This window comes from Onychomys torridus, chromosome 15, assembly GCF_903995425.1.
Source record: "Onychomys torridus chromosome 15, mOncTor1.1, whole genome shotgun sequence".
Lineage (NCBI taxonomy): Eukaryota > Metazoa > Chordata > Mammalia > Rodentia > Cricetidae > Onychomys > Onychomys torridus.
This window is the reverse complement of record NC_050457.1, coordinates 51,610,797-51,629,762: the sequence shown is the minus strand read 5'-3', so window position 1 is coordinate 51,629,762 and position 18,966 is coordinate 51,610,797. Positions and strand designations below refer to the sequence as shown.

The window sequence follows — 18,966 nt, the reverse complement described above, 5'->3', positions numbered from 1 at the left end:
TTGAAGTTTACACTTTAATTTCTCTTGATATTTTCTGATCGTCCCTTTGATTTTTTTCGTGTGTGTGTGTCTCTTTTATGTCCATGCATTTATGAATTTTCCAGTTTCCCTCTTGACCAACATCTAATCTCACTCCAATGTGACTGGAAAAGATACTTGATGTGATTTTAACCTTCACAAACGTGTTAATGCTTCTTCTGTGGTCTGACATTTGTTTCTGGAGGATGGTCCCCATGTTCTTGGAGACTATGCACGCTGTCTAAGGGAACGTTTTGTGTGGTTGATTTGGTTCATTTGGCCCGTGGTAGTGTTCAGATCTGCTATTTTCTTACTTTCTCTGAGTGATCTGTCTGTTGTTGGAAGCAGCACATGGCAGTACTCTGTTGTAAAGCTGTTCAATTCTTTCAGATCGGTTATTGTTTATACAGTAGGTACTCCAGTATTGGGGGCGGAGGACAAGAGAGAAGAGCATTAAAACTGGGAGTTGGTGTTTTTAAAGGATGAACATTTAGCAGGACAGAAAAAGAAAGCCAGGTGTAGTGACTCGTGCATTTAACCCCCGGCACTCAGGAGGCGAAGGCAGGTGGATCTCTGTGAGTTCAGAGCCAGCCTAGTTTAGATAGTGAGTTCCAAGTCAGCCAGGGCTACATAGTAAAGGGCTATATCTCAGGAATGGGAGTAGGAAGAGAGGGAAATTCACCAAAAAAGAGAGAAAATATTCTAACAAGTACATAAGTGAAAGAGGAAACATTGTCCTTGATACCACAGAAACAAAAATAATACAAAAATAAAGAAGTATTAAGAGTCTGTGCACAGGGCTGGAGAGATGGCTCAGCAGGTAAGGACTGACTGCTTTTCCAGGGATCAGGGTTCAGTTCCTAGCACCTATATTGTGGCTTACAACCATCCTTAACTCCACTCCCAGGGAATCCAATGCCCTCTTCTGGCTCCCTCTGGTACCAGGCACACAAGCAATGCACATACATACATGCAGGCAAAACACTCAAATAAAAATAAATAAATCTGTTTTTTAAGTCTATGAACAATTCTGTTAACAAATCAGAAATTACGTTGGTGTGGAAAGTGATGTCCATGCTCTTCCATTTATAAGAACTTGACTCATAGCCAAAATAAGGAATCACAGTGGGTAAAGTCAATGTGGCATATTTGTATACAATGGAATTGTGGGGCAGGGGAGGGGGGGCCTTCTCTTTGTGTGATCTCATCCACTTAGAAACTTTTTCATCTAATGAACACATGGGAGGATCATTGATTAGACAGAAAGCAAAAGAAATACCCATGATTGAAGTTATTGAGGAACATATTAAGGGTGGTCCCCATGTCTCTCTCAAGATTCTACACCCCATCCCACCTCCAGTCACAAGTGGGTGTGCACATACATAATCTTATTACTTAGGACATAGAGATAGGAGAATCAGAAGTTCAAGGCTAGTCTAGGCCAAATGGTAACTGGGAGAGCAACCTGGGCTACCTGAGACCCTGTCTCAAACAATACCTCTAAACCTTTAAGTTAGACTCACCTAATTAAAATTTTACACTGCAGGCCATCAAGATGGCTCAGCAGGTAAAGGCACTTGCTGCCAAACCTGACAATTGTGATTTGCTCATTGGGACCCATATGGGGGAAGGAGATGCCCAAAGATTGTCTTCTGACCTCTGCATACACCCATGCATTCATGCACACACACTGAAAAAAAAAATATAAATAGAAGTTTAAATGTTCTCTCTCACAGCCATCTCTTGCTCTGCTCAGTGTAGCCACTGGTAGTTGAAGTTGAGATGGCACCCTGTGCTTAGGTCCCCTATTTCCCTGATGAGGAAATGCTTCAGGGCCCCCAGGGGATGCCTGGGCATGCAATAGGCACATACACATTTAATGCTTTTCACATCACACACACACACTTACCTTCTGCTCTCCCAGCTCAGGGACTGGCAGAAAAAGTAACAGCTGTCTCATTATGTCTTTGAAACTATGTGGGTAAAAGATTCCCTCCTAATTAGGATCTTCATCATATGTTTCTCTCTTTCTTTGAAGTGAGTCTTCAAAGAAACTTTTCTGTTGGCTTTGAGAGAGGGTTTCTCTGTGCAGCCTTAGCTATCCTGGATCCTGCTCTGTAGATGAGGCTGGCCTCCAATTCAGAGATCCCCCTGCCTCTGCCTCCTAAGTGCTGGGATTAAAGGTGTGCGCCACCACCGCCCCCTCTGAGAACATTCACTTTTGAAATTTAAGAATGTGGTGCTGCAGCTTTTCTTTGGAATTACTGAACTTCCAGCTGCTCCTTGAGCACACTGGAGTTGCTGTTAATTAAAACATGTGCTATCCAAACAAACCACTGCAATGCCACAGCTGGAGCTGAGGTAGCTAAGCAACCACTGGGCAGGTAGTATATACAGCGTAGATGCACCAGACAAATGGGGTGACCTGTGTCCTAACAGGACAGAGCAGGGTGCCTAGAGATTGCAAACAGTTCAAACAAGGTGCTTATCTCTAGAATTTTCCATTTAATATTTTCAGGCTGTAGTTGGATGTGAGTAGCCGAACCTATGGAAAGAGAACTCACAGATAAGGGGGACTGCTGTGTGTTTCCACATCACAGCTGGAAACTCTCTCCCTCATCTTGTCATTTAGACGTTAAACATGATCATGTCAAAAACACACCAGAAAACTCTTACATAATTAAAGTTCAAAAATTCCTAGCATGGCAGAATTAGGACAGCAGGCTTGGGTTTTCTGCTGTTCATAGTGTATCACCTAAGTACTCTTTTTTTTTCCATTATAAAATACACACTTTTAATATGGTCAAATGATGTGTACGTAAATCCTAGTCCGTGTATCATCTTTGCCCTTATGGAATGATCTCAACTCACTGAAACAATGTATATCATTCATGAAACGGGGGAAATTGTCTTGATGTTTTCAAAGGGTTAAAACCAGGTTGAAAACATAGTCATGTAGTAATATATTTAATGATATTTAAAATGGTTTTGTTCCCATATAAAACACTAACAAAATTATCTTAAGCACGTCTTAGAAGGTGTGCATCTTGCTGCGTATGCTCCAGGTCACAAAGTTTGGAAAACTAAAGAGGGAGACATGGTTCACATCTGGAGAAGCATCACACTTTGGATGGAAGCTTCTCTCTGAGCACAGGATTGGGTTCTTCCAGAAGTTCTGAGGGCGGGTCCTCCTCCTGCCCCAGTGCCGAGTGGTCGGAGGCCATCTTTGTGCTGGGGTTACAAATGCTCACTCCGACCTCCTTTTGTTCCCTTGTTGTGTCTCCTTTAAGGACACTCTTTACATTGAGAGGCCATCCGAATCCCATATGACCTCCAGTTGAACCTTAATTACAACTTCAGAGACTCAGCTCCCAAGTCATATTCTTTTTACATGCTATTTATTAAAAATAATGGGTCAGATCAAGACATTTTCATACATGCATTCCAGGTCTACACTTCAGTCCTGTTGACCCTGTTCACATTCTCTTGTCTTGGTCTTCATTCCTGCTGGCCCCACCCTGCCCCCTAGTCATCCCCCATTCTATTTTCATGTCCTCCCCCCAAAAAAATCTAGAGTCCATATATGAAATATTTTCCTCTCTGGGTCTGGCTTACTTTGTTTAACACCATGATCCCCAGTTCCATCGTTTTCCTGTAAAATATTCATATCATTCTTCTTTATGGCTGAAATAATACTCCATCAAAGACGACACCACACTTTCTTTACCTGTCCCACTGCCAATCGGCACTGGGGACCGATTCCCTAAGTTGGCTCTGGTGAGTAGTGCTGTGGTGTCTCACCAGCCTGCACTGGTTGGGTCTGTCAAGCCAGGCCATCCCAAAGCAGGGGTGCTCGAGATCCGTGCCAGCATGGTTTTCTTTCTAGAGCTGAAGTCTCATGAGTCTGCAGCTGTCATCTCAGGACACACATGGTACGATCTGTCCTTTGCCGTACCCTGAAACATTTAACATGAAAAGCACTGAGTTTAGGAAACCCTCTGCCTCAGAAAAAAACAAAAAACAAAAACAAAAACAAAAACTTGGGAGCGGTCCTTTTGAGAGACAGGTGAGTCACTCGAGGCAGGGGCATCATTCAAGTGTGTGTAACAAGGGGGGGATCAGAGAAGTTGTTCTGACTGTAGGTCAGAGGTGGGCAGATGCCAGCAGAGGCACTCCTGCACACTCGCATGATATACACACACACACATGTTACAACATACGAAGGGGCCAGCTGATGGAGTGTCCTGCCCAGGATGGCCAGCCGCCCAGGCACCACCTTGAGTTCTAGGCCAATCCTAGTACATCTGGGACCAGCCTCAGAGTTCAAGTGAGGCCAGAAAGCTTGTGGTTGCTCTGCGAATTAGGGGACCGACCTCTGGCCAGATGTGGAAGCAAATCCAAAGGCTACTGTTATTTTCCCTTGTCTCTCTCTGGCAAAGAGCAAAGCCTGTCGCTAGCTCTACTCCGTGGCTGTTGTGTGCACTAGTCACCCACACCATGTGTGCACACACCAGCCTGTCATTCTGAGTACAGTGACCAGGGTTCACACGGCCTCAGGGCTTCTCGGCTTCAAGTGTATTAGCAAGGTCTCTGTCCTAGGGTGCATTTGCCTTTTTAAGACTCTAGTTTGGAAACCCCCTTCTGACACTGTCTGCCCAGGTGAACTTGATTTCTCCAGACATCCCTTTCCTGAGACTTAACTAATCCCCATTGCCCAGTTCTTGCTATCAAATCTTCTGGGAGGTTCCCACCTGGGCAGAAACAGCAGATAACTCATCTTGTTGACTTGTAATTATCTGCCACATTTCTGAGGGGAAGGGTTGATGTTTATTGACATTTAGTGCGCTTGGCTAGGAAACAGCCATCTTGTTCATCATCCAGTTTAGTATTCCAACATCCCCATTGCTAAACACTGAGATGTTGGTTACTGGGGTTAAGTTAAAGTCTTGCTCAAGGACCCAAGGGACATTGCTGAGACACAAGCCAAGGGCCATCTTGCTCCAGATGTTTTATTTAGATGAATTTTCATAAAGCTGATATTTTGTGTGTGGTTCTGGGGATCAAATCTGAGGTCTCAGATATGCTGGGTAAGCTATTTACCATGGAGCTATAGCCTCAGCTTTTCAAGCTCTATAGGAGTAAAGTATAGCCTAGTCAGAAGCAGCCCTTTGCTCTTGGTTTTTCTGGCTACAAAGCCAGTGAAGGAAATTTTTCTGAATGGCTTTCATCCAACTTCTCAAAAATGCCTCTGCTGCTGCTGAGGTTGCAGGGGGAAAGAACCTTTATACAGTGTTTGATACCAGGATGGAGGCTTCTCTGTATGCCCAGCTATCCTGCTCCTGGGTGTCTACCCGAGGGAGGTAACTGTACACTGTGGTCTGTGCAGCAACATTCACAACAGATAAGACATGGCATCAGCCTGTGCACGGAACGCATGGTACATATTCACAGGGGAATGAATCATGACATTTTCAGGAAAACAAGTGGAACTAAAGGTTATCATAGTAAGCAAAATAAGCCAGACACAAGTATTGTTTCTTTCCCACTCAAACATAGACTCTGTTTGTTTGTTTGTTTGTTTTTAATAAACCAGAAAGTAGTAGTTGGGCTGTTAAAAACAGGATAAGGGGATATGTATGTGTGTAAGATAGGGCAGTTGGGAGAGGAAATACAGTCAAACACAATAATGTATGTATGTATGGAAATGTCACAGTGAAATCCTTTCATAGATATACTAATTTTGTTATGTAATAGGCAAGTTTTATTTTCAGTTTTTTTTTAATTTCCTAAACTTTCTTTTGAAAGATTGAAAAATTTCTGTACATGTGTACAATGTATCTTAACCTTATCCACCGCTGTTCCCACCAACTCCTCCCCACCCAGCAGTTAAGAGGGCTAGCTGTTCCTCCAGAGGACCTGGGTTCGGTTCCGACCACCCGGATAATGAATGGCTCTCAACCATCTGTAAGTTTAGTTCCAGGGGACCCAATACCCTCTTCTGGCCTACATAGGCATTAGGTACACACACATACATACATACAAGCAAAATATCCATACACATAAAATAAATAAGTCTTACGAAAATAACCCACTGAGTGCAGTCGTGATGCTCGTAAGTGCCTGACTGTGGGGCATGGGCAGCCCACTTGAGCCACCCTCCAGAGTGACTTCCTCCCACAGAAGCCATCTACTCCCAACAGCTACTGGGTTAAGGGTAGACTTGTTAGAATGTTTTAAAAGCCTCCCTACTGGCTTCTAGGCTCAGATTAGCTGAGTCCTTTTTCCTACTGTTACATTCCAGCCCTGCTTTTGGGGAACTGCCTTGTGATCTGTCTATATTACCCTCATGGGCAGAGTTCTCCAAGAGGCAGATGCTGAGTTGGAGGTAAGGGTGGGAACTGTTAGTGGGGGGTAAAGCCTGAAAAGAAAGAAGAAGCCAGACAGATGGAGGAGGGGAGCCAATATACCTGATCAGACCTGAGGTCTCTCATCCCAGTGATGGACAAGGATGGTGTGGGCCGGGAGGTGGCAGAGGAAGTCAGGACTGACATCCCACTTGACCTAGTCATTGGCCAAGAATTCCCCCAGAGTAATGTTGACCTGAGAAGTTCACCACCAGAGGTCTTGACCTAGTCATGCTGGTCATCAGCAAGGTCCCACCTGAAGGAGAGCCACACATTGTAGCTCTGGAGGCCACATAGCCTGGGAATCTGCCCGTACCTCCTTGGCCCATTTTATGTGACAGCACGCTCTCTTCCATGTGACTCCACAAGAGCAGAGGCGAAGGACTAAAGGCTGGCAGGTGCTAGTAGAGCACACTCCCTCATCACAGGGGCCAAGAATTACTGAGAGTCAGGTGCCCCGGGGAGGGGCCAGCATTGCAGAGGTGTCTTGAATTTGCCATTTGGCTCTGCCTCTGCTGGCTGGAATGGCTCCTTGATGCTCTGAATTTAAATAAGCTGAACAAATACTGCCTCCATTTTTCCAGCATTCTTGGGAGACTAATGCAAGCTCATTACTCAGAGATGAAATGCAGAAGTTGGCCACTTCCGCCCACACCCTGAGAAACTACTTTACCTCCTCCCTGCCAAGTGGGCCTGCCTGAAAATGCCCCTTGCTTCCCTACAGCCCTTGCTTATGGGTGTGCGACATAGTTGGGGTGTTTACTTACCACTGAAATAGAATTCCTGGTATTGCTACGAGGCCTCTTCAGGTGGTTAGAAGTTGGCAACCCTTTTCCTGTTTTCAGGATATATATATATATATATATATATATATATATATATATATATATATATATATATATCTCAGCATCAGGACAAGACTTTGCCGTGAATCCCAAGTTCATTTCCACCGTTTGTTTGGAATTAGTTGCATTTGGATCCTGGCTCAATGGCCCTGTTAATCTTACAAGCTTTAGCTTTTCTCACATTGGAAAAATGAGTCACGGTTTTTTTAACCTGATGAAGTTGTCTTAGGTTGACCCGAGGTTCTGTGTTCATAGGACTTAACATGGCATGTTGTTTGATGTTAATCAGTACTGGTCCCTGCCCCCTGTTTGTATGATTAAATTGGCTGGTGTGGAGCACTTCTAATACAAACACGGTTAAAAGCAGGCTTTACATGTTTATCGTTGGTACCCACACATCCTGCCATTGAAGGCTTTGTGTGTATGTGTGCTCCACATGCACTTGCTTTAAAAATCCTGATAAAGAGGGAAAATGCAAAGGCACTTATATTATCTGAAAAGAACTCAGAAGCGGAGGCCTCCAACAGTGCACACTGTCAGAACCCAGTTCTAGCTACTCGGTGGATGCCAAGGTTTTACCATCGTTCCCCACACATGCACACACATCTGGAAAGACGTGCTTTGCCTGTTTTTCTAGGCCAGAGTTCTGTTGACCTGGCTCTCTTGTAATCAGAGGCCTCTAAACCAGCAAGGGTCCCAAAAGATCGCCAAGATGGATGGTCCACAGGGAAAGGCTCCAGCATTTCCTCCAGCTTCATAGTAGCAGCACCCTTTGCCTCAGGAAGGAAGACCGCAGCTGGCAGTCAGTCTGCATGACCCATAGTTGATTGTGGGACCTGTCAGCCTAGCCATGCCTGCCAGAGAGGACAGGAAAAAGGAAAAGGAAGGTTCTGTACAGGATTTAGAATTAGCAGGACGTCAGCCAGAACATGTAGATGGGGAGAGTGGCCTTGCTCTTTCTCTGATATCTTTTCTGACTTCAGAACAGGGTAAGCCATTCTGAAAAGGAGCCTGCAGTTTTGACAGAGGCTATTTTGACATAAGTGAAACCAGGCTTGGCACAAGGAGAGGGCAGGACTCCGGCCAAACCCAGAGAACGAACCCTGAAAGGATGGAGGCAAGCTGGAGAAATTGTTTCAAGATGGGTCTGGAGCCACTTGAAAGTCAGGGAACCAGAGGGCACAGACATTTCGTCAATGTCTGAATTAGCATGTGAGAAGCCTCGTATGGCCCCCTGAGACACACAGGCTAACGGGGTTCTACCTTTTCTCAGTTACCCCTGAAGAAGGGAGTCCACACTGTGTGGACTTGGGAGGTCATCTGCTGGTTGTGAGCAGCCAGCTGTGGCTGGCTTGGGGAAGGCAAAGCAGAAAGGCAGAATGTGGCTCTCGGTTCCAGAGCTCCCAGCAGCTTTTACTGTGGGAGGAATTTGGCAGGAGAGTATGGGACTTGTCCTCACATTAATTGGGAGGCTCTACTCCAGAAGATATCTTGGGTTCTAGCTCTTAAAACTTTATTCTGGGGCATTTGATAGCAGCCTCCTTGCAAGGGAAGATCAGGAGCAACAGCCTATGTGGAAAGTCTAGGAACTAGCATAGGAAGGAACCTCTCAGGACTGTAGATGGCACGGAAAAACATTGAGGAAAACAGTCTTCACCAGAGCTCATGGATGTACTAGTAAAGTGCCAGGCTCCCACTTCCCCCCTGAGAAGTTCACCAGAGTCACAAATACACATGGCAGCTAAGTGTTAGAACTTGCTGGAGAGGTGGTGAAGTCAACCCTATTACTGTGAGATGTGAGCTTCTGAGATCAAGACCAGTGATGACCTTGTTACATGGAAATGGAGGTGATGTTCCCATCAACGCCAGGACTTTGCTGCTCTGCAGTGCCCCACCCCCACCCTTTATTTTTGGAAGATCTGAGACAGGAATTGAAAGGACCCATAGTGTGCTTCAGCATAGAAGGGATGTGACAATGTCTCAGAGGTTGTAGGAGATAGAGTTGAAGCGGGAAAGGACATGTCTATCTATACTCAACACTGAGAGACAGAAATGTCTCTTGGCTATCCTAAAAGCCATCGACCCAGATTTACACGAGACGTTGTAGACATTGCATATTGGCTAGACTTCAGGGGCTCATTGATTTACATTCTAGTCACTGGTGCCCATAAAATGTTGAGCTCCTTTGGTAAGCCTGGTATTAGGAACAAAACCAGTTGTCAATCAACTATTCTGTGCGCTGTTCTGATGTAAGTGAAGAACTGTGGTTTTGCCTGACTGGAGAGACACTGGTTGACCTGCTGCTGTAGGCTCATGAATGATGACAAAAGAAGTGAGGCTTCTGGGTCCAGGATGACAGACAGTTCATTGTTCATGGGAATAATAGTACACTAATTCTTACTCTGTTTCTGCTCAGTCCCATTTATTGTGGTTTGTCTTGCCCATGGCCATTCATTCTGAGAACAGTGAATGGCAAGTTTCAGAAATAATTCATAATTTTAAATTGTGCACTGTTCTCAGGAGCATGAGGGACTCTGGAACCATCCCTCTCTGCTCTGCTCTGCTCAGGATGTGAACCATTCCTTTGTCCAGGGTGACCATGCTGTCTCTACTGCCAACTTGCTAGCCATTTAGCGGACTTGGTTAGTAGGTCAACTGTTGTGCTAAACAATTGATTGTGTTCCAGGACAGGCTCTAAAGCTACACAGAGAAACCCTGTCTCAAACAACAACAACAACAACAACAACCCCCCCAAAAAAAACAAAAAAACAAAAACAAACAACAACAACAACAAAAAAAAACCTGTAAAGGACTTCTATAACTCAAGTCTTTTCAACAAAGCAGAAATTCCTACTTCATCTCAGAATGCCAGACACTCCGTGTATATAAAGAAAACCCTGATCAAAGGAGAATGTTCACACATGAGTACTGTGAGTGTCTGAAGGGTATATGTTTTATTTTTGTGTTTTGGATTTAGGGATGAAACCCAGGGCCATGTACATGCTAAGTATGCATTCTGTTACTGGGCAATATCAACAACATGGGATCTGAGTTACATAGAACAACAGAAATCTGGAGTGGAGGCTCATATCTGTAATCCTAGGCTAGCCTCAGGTACAGAGTAAGATACACATACATACACACACACACACACACACACACACACACACACACACACACCAGATTAGGTGCTAACTGCTACTCTGTCATTGGATAAACGGAGATCAACTGTTTTTTGCCCATGGTTGTTTTCTCCTGAGAAGTAATGGAGGTTGAGTTGTCTTTCTATGATTCTTTGGAAACATGCTAAAGTCTTGACTCTCAGAGGTTGTTTAGAGGTTTTGAAGAGATGTGGGTTGGGAGGAAATGTTAAATACATGGAGATTAATTTCCCAGGGAAGATTTGGCTGAGAAACAGAGGGAGGCAAGTTCAGACAGCTCCACACAGGGGAAGGGAGCCAGTTGCCCATGGTAATCTGCGTTGGGTGCTGCCTCCCAGAGAGCTTGAAATGGAGGGATAAGACTCACCAACTCCAGAACCTCCTCTAAGAAAACCCATCAGCATCACACATTTAAAAAGTGAAAATTAAGGGTTAGCTATTAAGGAGGTGCATCCTACCCATAGGGAACCAGGGCCTGGGGAGATGGTGGAGATGCAATAATACTCTGGCTGCCACAATCTAGATTTATCTATGGGGAATGTATTCCAAGACCTCCCAGAGGATGCCTGATGAAGGGACTGTACTTGCCCTATATACTGTTTTTCTCTGTACATACATTTTCAGGTTTTCAATTTTTCACTTAAGGCTGCACTTTGGCACATCTGAATTGTCATTAATTCTACTCTGGTGCTTAATTGGCTACAATTAAGGAGAATAGGCGTTAACTCACTCTGTAGACCAGGCTGGCCTCGAATTCACAGAGATCAGCCTGTCTCTGCCTCCCGAGTGCTGGGATTAAAGGCATGTGCCACCTAAATTATATGATATTTCATGAGCAGTCCCAGTGCTGGACGTGCAAGTTATTTTGAAAAGTAAGTGTGTGTGTGTGTGTGTGTGTGTGTCTGTGTGTGTGTGTGTGTTTCAAAAAAGGGTTTCTTTATGTAACACTGGCTGTCCTGGAACCTTGCTCTGTAGACCAGGCTGGACTCAAACTCACAGAGATCCACCTACCTCTGTCTCCTGAGTGTTGGGATTAAAGGTGTATGCCACCACCACCCAGTGACACACAATTTATAATAAAATATAGTAAAATTTCATTATCAGATATGTTGGCCTTTCTTCATTTTAAAGTCCTCCTAGGAAAGTTAAAGTAAAATTCAAATTCTAATTAAATTAATAATTTTATTTGCCAAAATCTAAATTTGGGGAGTGAAGAATCAAGACACTACCATAGAGAAGCTCCAGAAAAGCCCCAGGCCTTTTTTTTGAAGAGGAAATCTATTTTTCTAAACCTCAAACATCACTCATCACATTCAATTTATCTTTTCTCAGCTGCCACACCACAGTTTGTTCAAGCCTGGTTGCCCCCCTACCCCCTCACACTCCCCACTCCCCTACACACACACACACACACACACACACACACACACACACACACAGTTGAGCTTGGAGTTAAAAGTCTGGTGGGAGGCGCTTGAGCTGGGACTAGATTCATGTCTTTGTCACATGTTAATTCTCACAGGACCAGGTTGGTCATCTCCAGAGCTGACTACCGTACAGCGAGCCCATCCTTTGCTGTCTCCCATCCCGTATCCACTCACCTCTTCCTTCTACCATGAGTTAAAGTCTACTTGTGAGATGTGCCCACCCAAGCCAGAACTCCCCAGCCTTCAGCATCCTGAGCCAAAACAAACCTTTCCTTTATGAATAGCCAAGGCTCAGATTTCTGTTAAAACAACTCAAAGCTAAGACCAACTGATTTCAAAGTTCGCTTTAAGGTTTCTAATGCTCGAGGTGGAAAGACAGCTAGGTCAGTAAAGACAGCTTTGCAACCAGGAGGACTTCAGTACAAGGAAAAGAAGAAAATTTTCAGGCCGGCCTGGTGACTCATGCTTGCAATCCTGTATTGGGCAAATAAACCTTACTGCCCATCTTTGATGATGAGGACAGGGCCAGGGAGACATCTTTCGGGGGCAGGGGGACAGCACCTGAGGAGCAACACCCAAGGTTGTCTTTGATCCTTTCTGCCTTTCACGTGCACACAAACACATGTGCGTGCATACCTACACACACACACACACACACACACACACACACACACACACACACACACACTGAAAAGGAAGGCTAGGTAAATCATTTGGATCATTTGGAGGCACTTAGATAGAGAATGTGGGTGGGTCTGTTAGATGTAAGGTGATTTTAAGAATTCTAAGGAAATGGACCCCCCCCTCAGCCAAAGGGTCTTTCTCACTGGTTTATTATGGGGTCCATAATTCATTAATTACCCACTGTCTTTGAGATGACCTTATAAAATCCAGAGTCCAGGAAGGAATAAAACTACCTGTCTTACAGTTCCTTTCCAGTGTCATGGTATTATTTATTGCTAGGAAGTCAGAAGAAGGCAGAGAGATGGTGCAAAACGGAAAATAAACTATTTTTGCCTTTATGGTTTTGCCCAGCATAGACCCCTGTAGAAAAACTGAAATGCTGTCTCCATCACAGGTGCCTTCCAAGGTTCTAGGAGCTTCCATGAGAGCACATATGGAAAAAGATATTTTAGCTCTTGTTCTTCAAAACAATGGGCTGGCCTTTTTGGTGTGTGTGTGTGTGTGTGTGTGTGTGTGTGTGTGTGTGTGTGTGTGTGTTACTGGGGTTGAACCCAGTGCCTCACACATAATCAGCAAGCATTCTTCTCTGAACATATCCCAGTCCTTATGGCACTGATCTGACTATTAAGTGTGGGGAATCCTTTGGACCAGACTCTAGCATATTCCTAGCAAGCCAGTCCCTATGGCATTACCCCCTTTCTGTCACCAGCATGTTGCTGACATGGGTGCTTATGGTGAGATGAGAGCAAAGATGAGCTGCCCTCCTTCCCACATGCTGACAGCTCCGTTTTCCCATCTGATTTTCCCTGATGACAGAATCACAGAAGAGCATCGTAATGTCTGTTTACCTAGCACCCTCTTTTCTTGGGAATCAGCACTGCCTGGAGGGAGAGCAGGTGGCTGGGCACACTTTGGAAACCTCTTTCTCTACTCACTCACTGCAGATGGAGGCTACACAGCCTCCAGGCCTGTTCTCTAAGCGCAGGAAGCAGGTTGGGTTTATGAAGGATTTAGCTCTTTGCCTGGGAACCGGCGATGTGTAGGAGGTGGCAAGATTCCTGTGATACAGGCATTTCCCCAGGATTCTTTGGGGATCTGTACATCTTGATCTTCTTGGGGCATGGAGGGTCCAGCCTGTCTTAATTTCCTGACTTTGAGGAAGTCTTTACTGTAGCTTTAATGATCTGAGCTCCTAAATACCAATCATTACTTCCTTCATTTCTTTGTATTCCCCAAGTTCTGAAGTAGGTACTGTGTACGCTTCCCATGCATGCTCTCAGTTTCATTGTCCCCTGCATCTTTGTATTTGTTAGCCCTCAAATACATTTAAAAAAAAAAGTGACTGGCTGTGACCTGCCTTCTCCATTTTGAGGGTCCCCTACTCCTCCAACTGTTCCTGGTTGATGGGGTCCAACACCGTTCTTGGTCCTTATCAGCTTTGTCAATGACTTTTTCTCCTCTAAATGTGATGCACTTGAAGGCAGTCCATGTACATGGCTCCAAACTGGAGCCATTAACAAGGAAAAAACCCACACATGGACGGCTGTCAGTGCTTCCTTAGCAGGCAACATACTAATGCCCCATGTATGCTCAGCGTTGATCAGTTCTCACTTCATCTGCCCTCAAGCAGAAGTTCTTATTGTACTGGTCATTTCCTCCTCATTCTAATATCAGAATTCATACTTTCCCTGGTCTGTTTCATCTCTTGTTTTCAATTTATTTTATTTTTGATGTGTATGAGTGTTTTGTCTGTATGTATGCAGACCATGTATACATGTCTGGTGCCTTGAGAAGTCAGAAGAATGTTGGATTCCCTGGCACTGAAGTTACAGATGGTTGAGAGCCACCAGGCAGTGCTGGGAACTGAACCCAGGTCCTCTGCAAAAGCAAGTGCTCTTGGCCACTGAGCCATCTCTCCAGCCAGCCCTGCTTTATCTGTTCTTTACTTTGGGGATTGTAGTATTACTCATCAGCCACACAGAGATGGGAGTCTTGTGTAATTCCAACGCAAGAGATTGTTAAAGGGGTGAAGTGTTTTGTTTTGTTTTGTTTTTTGGGGGGTGTTCAGTGTCTTCACCTGTTCAAATATGCATAATCATGTATACCTATGGGATATAAAGTGACATTTTCAAATATGCACCATAATGATCAGATCAAGGTAATTGGCACCCAACACCTCCAGTATTGGCCATTTCTTTTGGAACATTCAGAACCCTCTCTTGGTTGTTTTGAAACATACAACTAAATGTTGTCAACCATAGTTGCCTTATTATGCTAAGGAATAATAGAATTTTCTTCTACAAAAATTTTCTTTTGATTGATTGATTGATTGATTGATTGATTTTATGTGCATTGGTGTTTTGCGTGCGTGTATGTCTGTGTGATGGTATTGGATATCCCATAACTGGAGTTACAGTTGTGGGCTGCCATGTGGGTACTGTATTGAACCCAGGTCCTCTAAGAGCAGCCAGTGCTCTTAACTGCTGAACCATCTCTCCAGCCCCCAAGAATTGTTTTTCATTTTTTAGGGACTGGAGGTAGAGCGGATTTATTCATGAGTACTGCAGCACAAAAACACAAGAAGAATCTTAGTTTTTTAATACTGTGTTGTGACTGACTCTGTTGTAGAAAATCCCCCAATCCGGTTCTTGATTCTAGGAGAGATAACTTAAGAAGTTTCTAGACTTGGGATCTTCTGTTTGCTTGAGGCATTGGGGATCATTTCAACATCAACAATAGGATATAGTCAAAGACAGAGCTTGCTGGGAAGCACAGTGCCTCAGTCCCTTGGCCAGGTTTCGGTCACCAGGTCCTGGCTGGGCGCTGACACTGTGTCAGGAAGGGGTTGCAGTCTAACGGCGCATGTCTGTGTGTTGCAGTTACCTGGCTGAGCAGTGCTGGAATGGCGGCTTCATCTACTTGATCATGCTGCGGCGCTTCAAGCACAAAGCCCACCTGACTTACAATGGCAATAACGGCAGCCACAGCTCAGAACCGGGAGAGACACCTACCTTGGAGCTGGGTGACCAAACCTCAAAAAAGGGGAAAAGAACAAGAAAGTTTGGGGTCATTTCCAGACCCCCTATCAACAAGGCCCCTGAAGAATCCAAGAGCAGCGGCGGCTGTGATGTGGCTGATGACCCCAGCTCTGAGTTGGAGAACGGCACAGACCCCGAACTCGGAAATGGCCATGCCTTTGAGCTAGAAAGTGGCCCGCATTCTCTCAAGGATGTGGCTGGACCCCATCTGGAGAAGTCAGAAGTGGACAGAGGAGCAGAACTCAGAATTCCAAATACAGACACTCCTCTGGGGGCCATCAGTGACAAACGCCGCCTTTCGAAGGCTGGGAAGACAGACTTCCAGTCCAGTGACTCCCTGGCACGGGTAAGGCGCAGCTGGATTATAGAATCTGATTTTGTTTCCAATTTTCTGAGCATGCATACGTGCATGCCTGCCTGTGTGTCTGTCCGTGTGTTGGTATACGGGTACATGTACACATATGGGTGCATATGTGTGGAGGCCAGAGGACAACCAAAGGTATTATTCCTCAGATGCCCTCCACCTTGTGTTTTGAGATGAGGTCTCTCAATAGCCTGAAACTCACCAGACAGGTTAAGCTGAGAGGCTGGCAAGCCCCTGGAATCTACCTAATGCTACCAGGTCCAGTTTTTTGTGTGGATTCTGGGCATTGAATGTGCGTCCTCATGCTGGCAAGGTGAGCACTGTCACGTCTGAGCAGATATTTCTTTGGTCCTGGAGTCTGAATTTTAACATAAATACTGTTGAAGTTGCCTTTCAACTTAAAAAAAAAAAAAAAAAAAGATAGACCCAAGATAGCCTTGCACTTAGAAGCCAACAAACTCATGGAGATGAATGGCCAGAGCCTGTACCAACAACAGAAAAGTTCAAGTCGTTCCCTCCCACTTAAGGAGCCAGTGAAGTGATCCTAAGTGGAAAATTGAAGCCTTCTGTGGTAGCGTTTGAGCCCTCTGAGGCCCAGATAAAGCATTGCAATGCCGGGTTATCCGTCACGACTGTCACAGAGAAATTGCTACTTCAAGGCCCAAGATTCCTGGTGGCAGTTGATAATGCAAACACCCAGGCTCAGTGTGACACAGGAAGGGCGGCCAACACGGGGAAGCATCTGCTTTTATTTTTAACAGTTCAAAGCCAGCGCTATTTTTATGAGATCATGTTATTACATTGGTAAATTCCAGGGACACACAGAAGCATCTAAGTCTCTCTCTGTCGTGGCTGAGATCAGTCTTTGTGGAAGTGAGACGAGACTAGGGTGGCTGAACTTCTAGCCCAGGCTGTCTTCACCAGTGTCCTTTCTTAAGAGTTACGTTTCTGTAGGGCAGACATGCCTGGGACATGAAGCCTCTTGGCAGACGGTGCTATGGAGGCCATAGCTCCCGGAGTGGGTGCGGTCTGGCTGCTCTGACTCGGAAAACACCTCGAGGGGTACAAGGCAAAGGGGGAAAAGAGGTGTGGAAGCATCATGTTTGGGTTTGGCTTCTGAAAAAACGGTACCCCCAAGTGAACGGGATGTCCCATAAGGCTATTTGGTGCAATTACTTCTATAGTTTGAACCAATCCATAGGCAGGATTCAGAAGAAATCACCACTCTCTCAACCACAGAAAGCCTTAGACAGAGGCAGCCTTCTCTGTGGATGAATGGAGGAAGAGATGAGAAGAAAGGCCCTGTTTCCATCTGTGCTCTCTGTTCATTTTTATGCCCCCCCCCCAAGAGGTTTAAAGATTAAACGAGAACATAATCTGTACCACCCAAAGACTAAGAGCACCAAGATTCTGGCCACTCTAACTTGCTAAGAGTCTTTTCCCCCATCGTGATTAGACTATGAGTGCACACAAAGCCTAAGATGAAAACTTACACACTATTGGTTTCCTGGATCGTTTCAAGGGTTTAGGTGCCAAAGGAGGTTGAATCTCACAAACAGTCTTAAAAAACGGTTTTAATGTCCTAGGACATGATGGGAATAATTTGGGATGATTTTTAAGGAAGAAGAAAAACGAAAAACACCAAACTTATAGAAAAGCCCCCATCCTCCACTCACTTTAATTGAAAAAAAACGAGAGAGATAAAATTGAATTTCTGGGTTAGACTGTGAAGACTCTTTCTGTCACAGTCCCACTTACCTACCTTTTGAGCTCAAGGTCAAATAACCCAGAAGGTAAAAGATTTTAAAAATGTAAATCCTAACCTAGTCCTCTGGGGACGTTTTTTAAATTACATTTTGCACATTTTTATTTGGGGGAGGAGCTGTGCATGTATGGCACGTGTCTCAAGGTCAGAAGACAATTTGGAGGAGTCTGTTGTCTCCTTCCACCATGTGGTCCCAGGGATGGAACTCCGGCTGGCAGCTTAGCAGCAAGGGCCTTTACCCGTCATCCCTTCAGCTGTATGGAGCAGTTGTTTCAAGCCACATTTTTTCTGGAAGGGGGAGATCTGTCACCTGCAATTGGCACTTTTTCTAAGGACCCATAATGCACAGACCGGTTGGCTCTGGTCGTGCATGTCTGGTCTGGAAAGTGAAAATGGACGACACACCTTCGAGGATTGTGTTATCACCCACCAACCCAGAAGTTTCTTTGCTGATGGGTTTTCTCCGGATCAAGGGCTGATGAGCTCTTCACAGCTTGCCCCATTCCACAAAAGCAGCCCTTGACATAACCCTCCATGAAGTCTGACTGGGTTCTTGGACTGCAGTGAGTGGGGTTTTTTTTTAGTCTTACTCCAGCATAGTTTAAGACTAAGGTCATGCTAAAATGGAATTTCCAGAAAATAGCTATTTACCTCTTAAGTCTTTGGGGAGGGGAATTCCATTCCATTTGAATAGTAGGAGATTTGACATGTCAGTGTAATTCCGTTTCTGCTTTAATATTCCATGGAGACTTAATAAGTTACAGGAAAGGCCTACAATGCCCAGTCAGACCACTTTGGTGGGTTCTTCTTTTTTGTAGACTTACTTGTTTTAAAAAAAGATTACATTAAAATAAATCCCAAGTCGTCATTATTCTCTCTCTTAATAGAGTAATAGGAAATATATTTCTTTTTAACATTTTTTTTCCCCCAAGACGGGGTTTCTCTGTGAAACAACCCTGGCTATCCTGGATCTCACTCCGTAGACTAGGCTGATGAACTCACAGAGATCTACCTGCCTCTGCCTCCCAAGTTCTGGGATTAAAGATGTGTGCCACCACCACCTAGCCTTGTTTTGATTTTTGAAACAAGACTTCTTACACACCTCTGGATGACCTGGTACTACGTAGCTTGGGTTGGCCATGAACTCATAACAGTTCACCTGCCTCAGTTTCTCCAATGCTGAGATTACAGGTATGAGCCACCCTGCCTGGCTGCAATATTTTCCTTTTTAAAAAAAATTTTTTTAATATGTATCCATGT

At 44.8% G+C, this 18,966-nt stretch overlaps 1 protein-coding gene across 6 annotated transcripts in view; it reads left to right on the top strand.

Moving 5' to 3' along the window:
• Nucleotides 1-18,966, top strand: part of Pdzd2 (PDZ domain containing 2) — a 379,908-nt gene that overhangs the window by 256,465 nt on the left and 104,477 nt on the right. For all 6 annotated transcript variants that reach the window (XR_004946667.1, XM_036206834.1, XM_036206833.1 and 3 more), the window contains one exon: nt 15,419-15,923. Coding sequence is in view for 5 of the 6 variants with exons in the window: in XM_036206834.1 (XP_036062727.1) it covers nt 15,419-15,923 (505 nt within the window). In the remaining variant the exon portion in view is untranslated. The remainder of the gene's footprint in view (nt 1-15,418; nt 15,924-18,966) is intronic.